This window comes from Musa acuminata, chromosome BXJ3-6 (genome assembly GCF_036884655.1).
Source record: "Musa acuminata AAA Group cultivar baxijiao chromosome BXJ3-6, Cavendish_Baxijiao_AAA, whole genome shotgun sequence".
Lineage (NCBI taxonomy): Eukaryota > Viridiplantae > Streptophyta > Magnoliopsida > Zingiberales > Musaceae > Musa > Musa acuminata.
This window is the reverse complement of record NC_088354.1, coordinates 14,478,765-14,491,065: the sequence shown is the minus strand read 5'-3', so window position 1 is coordinate 14,491,065 and position 12,301 is coordinate 14,478,765. Positions and strand designations below refer to the sequence as shown.

Sequence of the window (12,301 nt, the reverse complement as noted above, 5' to 3'; positions counted from 1 at the left end):
TCAACAACAATGAAGGATAAACCTAAAAATAATGTACATCAGATTTATCTTTTTGCATTTTTAACCAGCATGAGTATCATTGAATTAAAAAATATTTAACTTAAATATCTAAAAATATCTTAACTTTTCTTGGATCCAAGATTCAAAATCTAATCGTATAAATTCAAAAATCTTGACTATCTGATAATGAGTTTTCAGATCAAATCTCATTCTTATCACTTATTTCATAAAAAAATAAATCAAAATTTTAAATTAAAATATGGTAAATTAAAAAAAAATCCTTAACTTTCTTGTACAACGTTTCAACTTTAAAATTTTTTTGTGAAATATCTTTTTTATATATGACCATTTTACCCTTGGTCTCTTGCATGAGGAAGGGAGAGGTAAGACGGTTGTCGTTATCTCTACGAACTCTTTCAACACTTGTTAGATTCACTCTTGAGGTGAGTACGACAAAAGCTGATGAGGCGAGACGGAGGTGGGTAGTCAAGTTCGCGTTTACAGGTCATGGGCAAAGAATGTAGGGGTGGGATTGATTGTGTCAATAGAGGTGATTATGGGTCCGATAGAGATGGAAATAAATATTTTTTTTTTTTCGGCGAGGTGCTCTCTTTATAAAATTTTCCTAAGTTAGAGATTTATTTGGGAATTCACCGTTAAAAATAGAATGATTAATAATTAAAATTTGGCAATTTAGATACCTAACACAAACTTTCCATCTTCGACATGAATTACATAGGCCAGTCAAATATATGCACAAATCTCAAAGTATCATGAGGTGAGATGATGTGCTGTACAACTTTGAAAGCATTTCACCGTCAGATTTTGAGGTTCACAGATCTCAAAGCAACGGGCATTCCGGGTCGGGTCTCCTATAAAATGATGGGTTGTTACATTCCAAATCGTCATACCTTTTGTCGAGCTCCGGCGATCTCCTCCGTTCGGTTCTTGAATCCCTTCTCTACCCATCCCTCTACATCACTTAGGTTCCATTTAGGATTTCAGCGTCTCGCTCTTTCTCCGGTCGTCATGGACGCCGGTGGAAGCGGCGGCGGTCTCTTCTCCGTCGATCCCCTCGAGCGGCACGCCGCCAGGGGTCGTGGCGTCATCACGTCCATGGCCGCCGGCAACGACGTCATCATCCTTGGCACCAGCAAGGGTTGGGTCATTCGCTATGATTTTGGGGTCGGGGACTCGCAAGGTCAGCTAGCCTCGGTTGTTCTTCTCTCCGAACCCTTCCCTTCGATCTTGATCTGTTCATCATCCTCGCAGATCTTGACTTCTCTGGAGGCCGAGGCGGTGATCAGCTGGTGCACCGTGTCTTCGTTGACCCCCGAGGGAGCCACTGCATTGCAACGGTTCTCCATGCGGCCGGGGCTGAGACATACTATATCCACGCAAAGTGGGCACGGCCTAGGGTTTTGAGCCGGCTGAAAGGATTGGTCGTCAATGCGGTGGCCTGGAACCGACAGCAGATCACGGAAGGTATGATGTCGTCCTTTGTAGTTCTTGATTTGCACATGGTGGGTATCTATTTGGTTGATACTGATCATGATCCTTTACTGATTCTTGATCTGCGTATGCTGGGTTTCTCTTTAGTTGAGAGATAACCAAAGATGTGATGTCGCTTTTTCTGGTTCATGATTTGCATACGACGTGTTTTTACTTATTCCTTGTTTATGGTTTTAGGATCAACGAAGGAGGTGATTCTTGGTACTGAAAACGGGCAGTTGTTTGAGATGGCGGTTGACGAGGTGGATAAGAAGGAGAAGCATGTAAAGTTGCTGTTTGAGCTGACTGAGCTTCCTGAAGCCATAATGGGTTTGCAGGTATGGTAGAATGTTTACTCTCTTCGTTGGTGATGACTTGAAAGGTTATGCCACTATATTTTCGGATTCTTAATCCGCAGATGGAAACAGCTGCTCTAAGTAATGCAACAAGGTTTTATGTGATGGCCGTGACACCAACCAGATTGTACTCTTTCACTGGTATTGGTTCATTGGAGGTTAGATATGTAGTTTCTTTCTGGCAGATTTTAATGTATTTTCTTGTTATGTCCTTAAGTTTAGATTCTAACGAGTGCTTTCTTGAAATCATATGAACCTAAAAATATTTGACAAAAATAGTTTCTCTCTCTTAAGTATCACTAATTTGAAAAGGATAAACTATGCTCATATGGCAAGGCCTAAATTTGAGTTTCCTATCTCATAGTATGACCTGAATGCTTTTAACTATTCTTTTATATATTGTAATTTCCTGAGTTATCTAGTTTTCTGCAGAAGCATGTTGGTGTCTAGTTGGTTTCTTTTTCTAGTATATTTTTGAATAAAAAAAAATTAAAGGAAAATATTACATTCTCGTCTTTGTTAATATGTGGTTTATTCTTTTTGTAAGTTTTTACATGTAGTTTAAATTTTAAGCATTTGAACAGTAGTCAGAACTTTTTTATGTTCAGAGATTTTGTGGGTAAATCTTCTGTGATCTGGTTTATGTTGCTAATCTTTTGCAGACTGTATTTGCCAGCTATTCAGATCGTGCGGTGCATTTTATGGAGCTTCCTGGAGAAATTCCCAATAGGCAAGCTATTACATGCTCATTATAATGTTGCCTTTGGAATAATGCTTTTGACTTTTTTCTTATCTTTTATGTTATTTGATAATATTTTTTGCATGTGTTAGTTCTCTGTTTTTTCCCGTTATATTAATAAAAATTAGAAATACATTTTTGGTACTAGATATGGAAACTCTATTACTTGTCTAAATTCTTTATTTATTTTAATCAACAAGTATAAACATTTACTATTGGATTAGTGAGTTCACACGCCAGAAAAACTTTTGAAAGCAGTTTTCTTTTGTGCCATTTGTAATAAAGACCAAATGGACAGATATGCGTCTGACCCACAAAAGGCACCATGTTTTCTAATAGAATATATTGCAGCTTTTACATAGTTCTTTCAAATCTTGTATCTCTGGACAAGTCCATCAGAAGGGCATGGAACAAAATATGGTACCTTGAATCTATGAGAGGTATCACTAAACATCATGGAGTCTTTGGCATATTGTTTGCTAACCAATTGAGGCTGGTGTTCTAGATCCAGTGGCAATTTAGACTCAACAGATGTGGTCTGTGTGGTCAATTCACCTCCTTTTCTCCTCCACTTTATTGTAATGCTCACCTGTTTACATAGACAAATGTCAAATTTTTTTCTGGATTCTTATTGTTGTCTTCGGGGACAAACACATTCTTGTTATTACCTAGATGAAACTGTGTGGTCAATAGACCACTTTTTCTCCACATCATTATTGTAATGCACACCTATTTGCATAGACAAATATCAAAATCTTTTTTTATTATTACTCTTTTCTTTAGGGACTTTTTTCGTTGTTGTACTTGTACCTAGATCCCCCAATGACATCCTGTACAGTCTGATGATATTTATGACACTCAACATAAATATTTTCCAGTGTTGAGGTGGATTTAGATATCTCTTTGAGATCTTCAATTGGTGACAGGAAATGCTGATGCCCTAGGTGCATCTGGATGATAGTTGGTAATCTTGGTTTATATTGGGAACCAAACCTCTGAAACGTATCTCTTGTATCACTCTACACTAAAATGGTTTCATCATTTATATGCGTTACTTATGGTAACATATATTTTCTAATTTCGATTTATAGTTTTATATTGAAACCTATAAAGGGTTAATATTTCGGTGTACCATCAGTTTACCATGTTCTGACATTCATTCATGATCTTTGAAGTTGGTTAATATATGTTGGCTTGTTTAGTCAAATTCATTCGGGCAGTCTTAATTTGTTTTTATAGGATGTTCTGGGTTGTTATATTGTTGTAATTTAGACTTCAATGACTGACGCCAATATGACTTAGGATAAAATGTACGAGGTCCCCAATTATTCCGCTATAAGAAGTACAAATTCACCAAATTTAGGTAAGGGCTTGAGAATATTCTCCAGCAATAACCTTATTTTAGCATTGTGACAACCAGCAACAATCGTATAAGATGTTTCCAATTCCTTTTATGAAATGAGTTGCTGCCCAAGTTGCAAGTATACTAATTGTATCAGTGCCACTCAAAATGACTCTGGTCAGATGAAATCATATCCGAAGATTCCAATCAGCTTGGATAACACAATGTCCAGAATACACAGATGTGCTAGGTGATCAATTTTGAAGCCTCCATAATTTTCGTCATCCATCCATATACTCTCTGAAATTTGACAAAATATTCAGAGCCTTCTATGGTTTTTGTCAATAGAACAAAATGATAGTGTGGTTTTAGTTTCTGCTGGAATAGTTGCCAATGTGTTCATTTCAGGTGTGTTAATTCTTCTCAATACTAGTTATTCCTTTCACCAATGGTGGACTTAAATGTTTAGTAAATCATTCTAAATTGTTTACACTTAGGAAACTGCTTTGGCTTAACTGTTTAGTCAAGCAGATATACTTTGAGAATTTGTGGTCTTAAGCTAATGGTTTGGTTTTGAATAAACATTAGAGTCAACCTTAGTAAGCTAATAGAGTCATTAATTACAGTGGAAAGCAATTGACTCATGAGGTGATCATTCATTCTGCATAAAATTCATCAAAATATTAGTATCAAATCTCTTTGTGCAGTGTTACTTTTCACTTGATCTTTGCTGTTACTAATTGGTATATGTTGTCTTACATTTTTACATCATTAATCTTATGTGATCCCCTTATTGTTTATTTGGAGAGCTCTTTCTTAATTTCTCATGCAATATGTATTAAATTGTCATTTTTTATATAAAATTGTTGGTCAAACATCACTATTATGGTAATTATCTGCAGTGAGCTACACTTTTTTATTAAGCAGCGGAGGGCCCAACATTTTGCCTGGCTCTCTGGGGCTGGAATTTATCATGGTGATTTAAATTTTGGTGCACAACACAGGTATGGTTTTCTGTTTTCATCTTCCTCTTAAGGATAACTATATCTCTTGCTAAATTTTAATTTGCCTTTGAAGCACGCATTAATAGTGCTTATTAACTTAGTAAACTTGCCTATCAAAAGGATAAAAAGGGGCATTATATGTTGTATTCTATTTATTCAACATTTTTCGAATCTTAATCTGTTGATGGTTGAAGATTTTACCTGTGCTTGACTTATGGAGTTCCTGTTTTCTGAAGCTCAACCAATGGAGATGAGAACTTTGTTGAAAACAAGGGTCTTTTGGACTATTCAAAATTGGGTGAAGTGGGCGAAGCCAATAAACCAAGATCTTTTGCAGTGTCTGAGTTCCACTTTTTGGTTCTGATTGGCAACAAGGTTAAGGTATGGATCACGTTTAGGTTTACAATACAACCAACTCTTGTGTCTTCAGAACTTTTATTAAATTAATTTCATCTGACAGCCTCCAATAGTTGGTGCAAAAGAAAACTATACTCGAGTGGGTTTATAAGGATTCATGTTTCTGATACAGAGCCAATCAATGGCTGTTTGACCTATGCGTGAATTGTAGGATGATATATATAGAGAAAGGTATTACATATGATGCAAATTTGTCAGAAGGAAACTAGATAAACTGAAGGATATAATGAATATACAACAAAGAAGCTATATTATATATGAACATTCAGTGAGTAAATAGGAAATGAATTATGCACACAAAAAAATGGCAACTTATAAATAGATAACTTATCATGAATATGATACAGCTAATTTGTATTTGAGGCACATGTAAATCAGATTGTTCAGCAACCGCACTAGCTATTTTTATGTGGACAAAAAATTGAAAATGTTAGAGCCTCTTCTTAGCATGATGAGATAAAAAGGCCAGTGGAGGAAACTACTAAAATCTTGAGAGAAGTGGGACTACCTATTTCATATATCCTCTTGATAGGATGGGTAGCCTTATATTGAGTTCGAGTGCTACCTTTCTACAAGGGAATGTAGCAAATCCTCTTGATAGGATGGGTAGCCTTCTATTGAGTTCGAGTGCTACCTTTCTACAAGGGAATCTAGTAACCTCAGAGAGAGAATTTAGTAAGGGAGAAAATGAGAGTGAAAAGTTATAGCCTTAGAGGCTTGTATGCTTATATCTACATGGCCTATTATGCTTATATCTATATGGCCTACTATCGTGTTGCTTTTCTGGAATGATCCTTGCTTGATTGCTCTTGCATCCCTCATCCTTCAAGCTGTCTATCCCTCCTCAGGTATGTTAGTCAGCTGACCCTTGCTTTGGAACAAATCGTTGACAATTACCCAGCTGGTTGCCCTTTCTTTGAATCATAACGGGTGACCAAGCATCAATATAATCCATATTTCCTTCTTTGTGTTGTCTAAAATATGATTCTTTGACCCAGTCGATTGCTACAGCTATTAGGACTTCAAGTTGTGATCTTCATCAGCTTATCCTCGTCTACAATTATGCTTCCAAGCCAATGCGAGGCTGATTAGATGTTGTGAAGGCTGCCATTGACCTGTCGGCCTTGGTTGGCATCAAATTGGATCAAAAAGTTGCCAATTTCAAGGACGACCACAACTATGGTGAAACTGGCACTGCAATGGTCGATGATGAGGCTGACAATGAGTTTGAAAGCAGTTTTTCTACACAGTTTGAAAACTGTGTAGTAGAACCCAGAGTTACTTTGATTTAGGTTGGGCAAAGGATGTACCATGTTGGTTCTTTTTTAATTGATATTGGAACTTTGAAAGGCTCTGTCAAGTGTCAATATAACAACAAAAATTAATATCTGGAAAGAAAGAAACTGCAGGCTCAAAGGTTTTATTGAACATCTGGTTAATATAGTTAAGGAATCACTTTCTGGTTCTTTAGCTGTGAGAGAATTTGCTGCAGTAAAAAATTAGGCCATCTGGTCTTTGGTTTGCCAAAGGCTTCCATCACTTCTTAGTTGTCTTGGAGTTTGTTGTAAGCTGTTTCTGCTTCTTTCTCCCCCTCTCTCTCTGTGTTTATTTTATCTTATCTTTTGTATTTAATTTACTGCCTAAAAAAACGTTTTCAGCTTTGCTGTTTTGCCTGAAAAAACCGTTGATATTAGCATTCTGAATGGAAGTTTTATTCCACATCAGATAAAGAATTTATTTAGCTCACTGCCAGTTGGCTTTGACATGATTGCCAGTGAACTTTGCAAATGATTGTTGTTCTAGTTCAGGGACTCCCTCAAGTGTCATTCTTAAGCAAAACAATTATCTGTAATTTTAAACTGGGTTATGTCACAAGCAGTACAGAGGATGAGATGACTAGTTGTCTTTATAACTCAGGAAAACAACTTGCCTTCATTTGCAGGTTGTCAACAGAGTCAGCCAACAAATAGTAGAGGACCTTAAATTTGATCATACGCCAGAATCATCAAAAGGAATTATTGGGTTGTGCAGTGATGCCACGGCTGGATTATTCTATGCATTTGATGAGAACTCTATATTCCAGGTTAGAGCCTACATGGATATGTGCTTTGGTTAAGCTCCCTGATCTTTTATTTAAAATTTTGTTGATGTCTACTGTACAAGGTTTCTGTTCAAGATGAGAGCCGTGACATGTGGCAATTCTACCTAGACATGAAGGAATATGCTACTGCTTTAGCCTATTGTCGAAATCCAATCCAGAGAGATCAAGTTTATTTAGTGCAGGTCATTTCTTATCCTGATGGGCTCTTGCAACTGTGTAATGTTGTCAGGAGCTCTTGTTCATTCTTGGACACTGAGAGATTGCACATATGCTTATTTCATTCAATGCTATATTGATTTTGTGTGAAAAGTAATTGAGTTAGATTTATTACAGGCCGATGCTGCTTTTTCCACCAGAGATTACTACAGAGCGGCTTCTTTCTATGCTAAGGTGAGATTAGTTTTCAATAATTTATTATTCCTTCTAACCTGAAATGGTACCTAATTTAAAGTAGTAAACCTGGCATATTGTTAGACATTGATGAGCAAAAGTTGATTAACTTTACTAACTGCCCTTTTTTTAAGTATGTTTTAATCGAGGAAGTCTCTACTAGGATCAAGCAGGGTGAAGTAGTGAGCACTCGTGAAAGAATGTAAATTATAGTTTTACTGAGTCTGCTTTAGTTTAAGTCTTATGGCAATGACTTTTAGTAATAGTTGATAAAGATCAAAATATTGGAATGGGTTCTTGAAGTATATTTGTTGCAGATTGGAACCATGTAGCAAAATGTGAATCTGTTGGAATTTTAGTTTATTTTTGACAAATTAACATTGTTTTAGTTGATAAACATACCAATATCTGAATCCGAGTGAAGGGTGAGGGCATGACTCTTTTATGAAATAATGAGGTGCAGGGGAATCATGATTAGTATTTGAGGGTACACATAAAGAATCAGATAAATTGAAGCTTGTGACTTTTCCTTTTCAAGTTTTTTCTCTGAAACACCATTTAGTGATTTCCATGAACTACTTTAATGACCCAGTTAGAATTGTTTACCCTGAAGCTGATAAAAATCTTGTTATATATCATTTAGGATTTCAGGATAGAGAAATAACTCCTTTTTGGTCATCCTATCACATTACTGACATTATTACTTAAAATATGGTGCAAAGAAACATGGAGATCCTAGAAGAAGTGTGCAATTCCAATTTCATAGTTCTGAACTGACATGATTATCTTTTGGGGTTGAACTCTTTGGTTTTGTTATCTTTGTTACTGAATTCAATTGCATGATTCCAATTCCTGCAATGTATCTTTATCAATTAGTAAAACCTTTTATCAGTTGCTGAGTTATGAATGTTGAGAAGTTATAGATGGATAATTCAAAGAATAATTTTGGTAGCTATCTTTATCAAGGTAATGTTGGTTTAAATTTTCTCCTTGGTGATAGGGAATTATAGATTCCCTCTCTACATAATAATGATTAGATCAAGTGAATATGTTTCCAACATGGTTGATCCAAATCTTAACTTGTTGAGAACTTGATTTCGTCTTCCTCAAATCTATCTTTATGTAAAATTGGAGATCTTATGCTCTATTTTGTTGCGACTATAAAAGCTTAGAATCTTGTTCCCAGTTTTTGCTCAACTTGCTCAAACATTGAAATTTGGTTGAAGCATCTTACTCCTGAAATTGGTACATCTCCAATGAGATGGTCCATTTTGGTACCATATCCATTGATGTTTGGATGGCCTGCAATCATTTTTTCTATCTTATGAAGGATAAAACTGATTCCTCATATTTCAGAGAAAAATGCTTTGAGACACTGATATCTTAAGCTTCTTATTCTTTTGCTTAATTTGTTAGCAATCAGGAACATATTGTAATCAAGTTCCTTGGATCGTAGAATTAAATTTCAGTTCGATTGTATGTTATTATCATGCCAAATGTTGGCATGGTTTGTTATACTGTGGGCATCCAGAAAAAGTACCAAATGACAAAGGTACTTGAGGGAAAACTTAATAACCTCAAATATGTTGAACGGACACAATCATATGCCTTAACGAGTTTAAGAAAAAACAAAATCTAAATCCAGTGGATTAAATTCACTAATTTTGAGGTCCTTGCCAGGATCAGAAACCTTGGTCAGTTCTATATTTGATGGTCCATAATGTCCTTTCGTCCCTTGTTGGTTTATAACTACAGCTGCATTGTGAGATCAGGAAGGTCCTTGAAGACGAGAGATAGAGGCAAAAATTTCATGCATAGAGAGATAAATGAGGTCTAAATTGGTAAAGGTTAGCATAAATATACTCACCCTTCTTTTCATATTAAGCATTATCCCAAATATAATATGAAAAAAGGGTGATTCTTGATGAAAAAGGTGAAAACTGAAGGGTGACGTTCACATGTATAATAGTGTACTTGATGACAAAGAGATCTGAAACAGGAAAAACTTCAAGCATCAAGCAATGCTTAAGTCTTCAATCTTGTTCCTTTATTTTTAACTGTATTGGTCACTCGATATAAAAATACTTAATCAACTGTTTCAGTGTTCTCACAAATTTAATTTGGATTTGGTACATTTTAATAATTAAGTTGCGACCACATTGATAATAAAATAGTGAAAATAATGATAGAAAGTTTAAAGTTTGAAGTGCTTGGGCCTCTCGTGATAACTACCTTGCTACCATGATACTAAAATGCTAAAGGAATATGTATGTGATTGCATAACATTCTTTCTTTTTTGGCATGAATAAGGAAACCTTTTGTTTCTCAGTTTCCTGCTAAATCATGATAAACATCTAATCCTGCAGCCAACATTAAACCCTTAGGACATCCCAAACCTTTAAGCAAAGGGCAGCACTGGTTCAATAACTACTCAAGGATAACTTCATGGCAATGAGAGCATGCATCTGCTCTCTTGGCATGACATGATTTTATGCCGTGTAAGTTGGTATGTCCCTGTATTAACTAATACCCGTAAAAAACTGATTTAATCATGTTTTAGCACTTCCATGATAGGTTGCATGATATAATTTGGCAGCAGCATGATTTTTGTGCTATGGCCGTTGGTATATCCATATACTTATTTAAGAAAAAAAGGCATAGCCAGTGCACGAGGCTGATCGACTAAGAGTTGCCCCTTTATTTAAACAAATGCAACTCATTCTAACATCAGTTGTACTGTGGCACATTAATTGCTTGCGATGTTTACTTCACTGAGAGTCAATGACATTTTGAGATTCTGTTTTCACTTTTTACTTCTTATGATTATTTTCAAAGTTATTGCATGCTATGTCATTTGTTTTTGGTTTTGGAGGCCTGCATCAAAAGTGTCATAAGTGACAATCTTTTGTTCTTTATGGATATTATACTTTGGATGAATCTATTTTGTGAGAGAAGTTTAAAAGTAAATTTATTTCTTTCTTATTATCTTGAGGAGGTGAGTTTTCATAGTTTTATTATTTGCCAATGTTTGTGAAAATATCATTTATTGTATTATCATTAGTGTAAAACATTCCTTTCTGTAGTTTCTTGATCAAGTTGCAACAATTTTCTTTTGGGTTGGACATGATTGTCATCATGAGCCTTGATGTGTCTTTTAGTTACCCTGCCTGAGAACAAGAAGAAAAATGACATGATGATGACTAAATTTAAGATGTTAAAATAAGATTGTTAAGTGAGAGGTGCATTTCATATGATTATACATTGTAGTAAGTACATACAATATGAGAATGCTTTTTTTTCCTCTTGCAGGTGAACTACATCAAGTCATTTGAAGAAATCAGCTTGAAGTTTGTAATGGCAGATGAGTTGGTAAGTACGTTGTCTTATTATTGATGTGGAAATAAGTTAAATTAACAACATAACATTCCAAAGTTTAATCAAGATGTGACAAAATTAAGTTTCTGACATCTACTAGTTAGTTTGGCACAGTTTGCTATGTATAAGGCTGAATCATGTCACCATGCTATTTTTCTAAAGTTGAACAAATAAAGAATAATATCACCAAACTTATTTATCTTTCTAATGTGTTGTGAAGACCCATAAATCAGACCAAAATTTTTAGACCAAACAGCAGTCACTCCAAAATCAAAGCTAACAAATAATTAGTTGGTTTGATCATTAGGGGATTAATTTATTGCAAGCGTGTTCAAATGGACAAATAAATATACTAGCATGTTTTAAAATACTATTTAGACTGATCTGTACCAACTGGTGTCTACCAATCCAACCAAGCATTACCAGATGGTATCTTACTTTTTTGTGTTTTTCAATGATACCAATGAGTATAGGTCAATATACTGCTTGGTATTTCATTATTGTAGTTATGTTTTAAAATACTGTTTGGACCAAGGTCTCTCGTGCTGTGATTTACCACTCGGTATAGGCAGTATATACCGATCCGATAGGGGACTGGTATGCAGACCACCTTGTATTAGGTGGTTTGTGTTATATGATATCGTATCACCCGATACGGGGTCTGTACCGATGGGCATGGTCAAAATATGACTGTTATCGACCTGTACCGATTGGATTTCGACCAACATTGATCAAGGGCCAGGATTGATTTGATTCAAACGGTCCATTTGACCGTTTGAACTAGTAGAAAGGGTTTTTAAACCCTTTTTACCCCCTCATTCTCTCCCGTTTCACACACTCTAACTCATTTATTCTCTTATTCACTTTCTCACTCACATATTTATCTCATTCTCTCATTTGTACTCTCTTAAACTCTACGAAACTATAATTTATGAATTGGTCAAGCTTGGGAGGCTAATTATGGAGGATTAACACCAAAGTTAGAATAAGAACTCTCTAATCAAAGTTTTTTTTTTCATTTTTGATGATTTTTGAGATAATTAAGCCTATATTATGTTCTCTAATCAAAGATATATGCTACTATTC

The 12,301-nt window shown here is 35.5% G+C and overlaps 1 protein-coding gene across 1 annotated transcript in view; it reads left to right on the top strand.

Annotated features, from left to right (window-relative positions):
- The first annotated feature begins 910 nt into the window (after positions 1–910).
- The window catches only part of LOC135641156 (vacuolar sorting protein 18-like), a 29,593-nt gene continuing 18,202 nt past the window's right edge, over positions 911–12,301 (top strand). Inside the window, exons 1-11 of the mRNA XM_065156254.1 lie at positions 911–1,201; positions 1,273–1,485; positions 1,690–1,829; positions 1,910–2,005; positions 2,510–2,577; positions 4,831–4,932; positions 5,169–5,313; positions 7,292–7,432; positions 7,513–7,632; positions 7,784–7,840; positions 11,150–11,209. Coding sequence (XP_065012326.1) covers positions 1,030–1,201; positions 1,273–1,485; positions 1,690–1,829; positions 1,910–2,005; positions 2,510–2,577; positions 4,831–4,932; positions 5,169–5,313; positions 7,292–7,432; positions 7,513–7,632; positions 7,784–7,840; positions 11,150–11,209 — 1,314 coding nt within the window. The 5' untranslated portion in view covers positions 911–1,029. The remainder of the gene's footprint in view (positions 1,202–1,272; positions 1,486–1,689; positions 1,830–1,909; positions 2,006–2,509; positions 2,578–4,830; positions 4,933–5,168; positions 5,314–7,291; positions 7,433–7,512; positions 7,633–7,783; positions 7,841–11,149; positions 11,210–12,301) is intronic.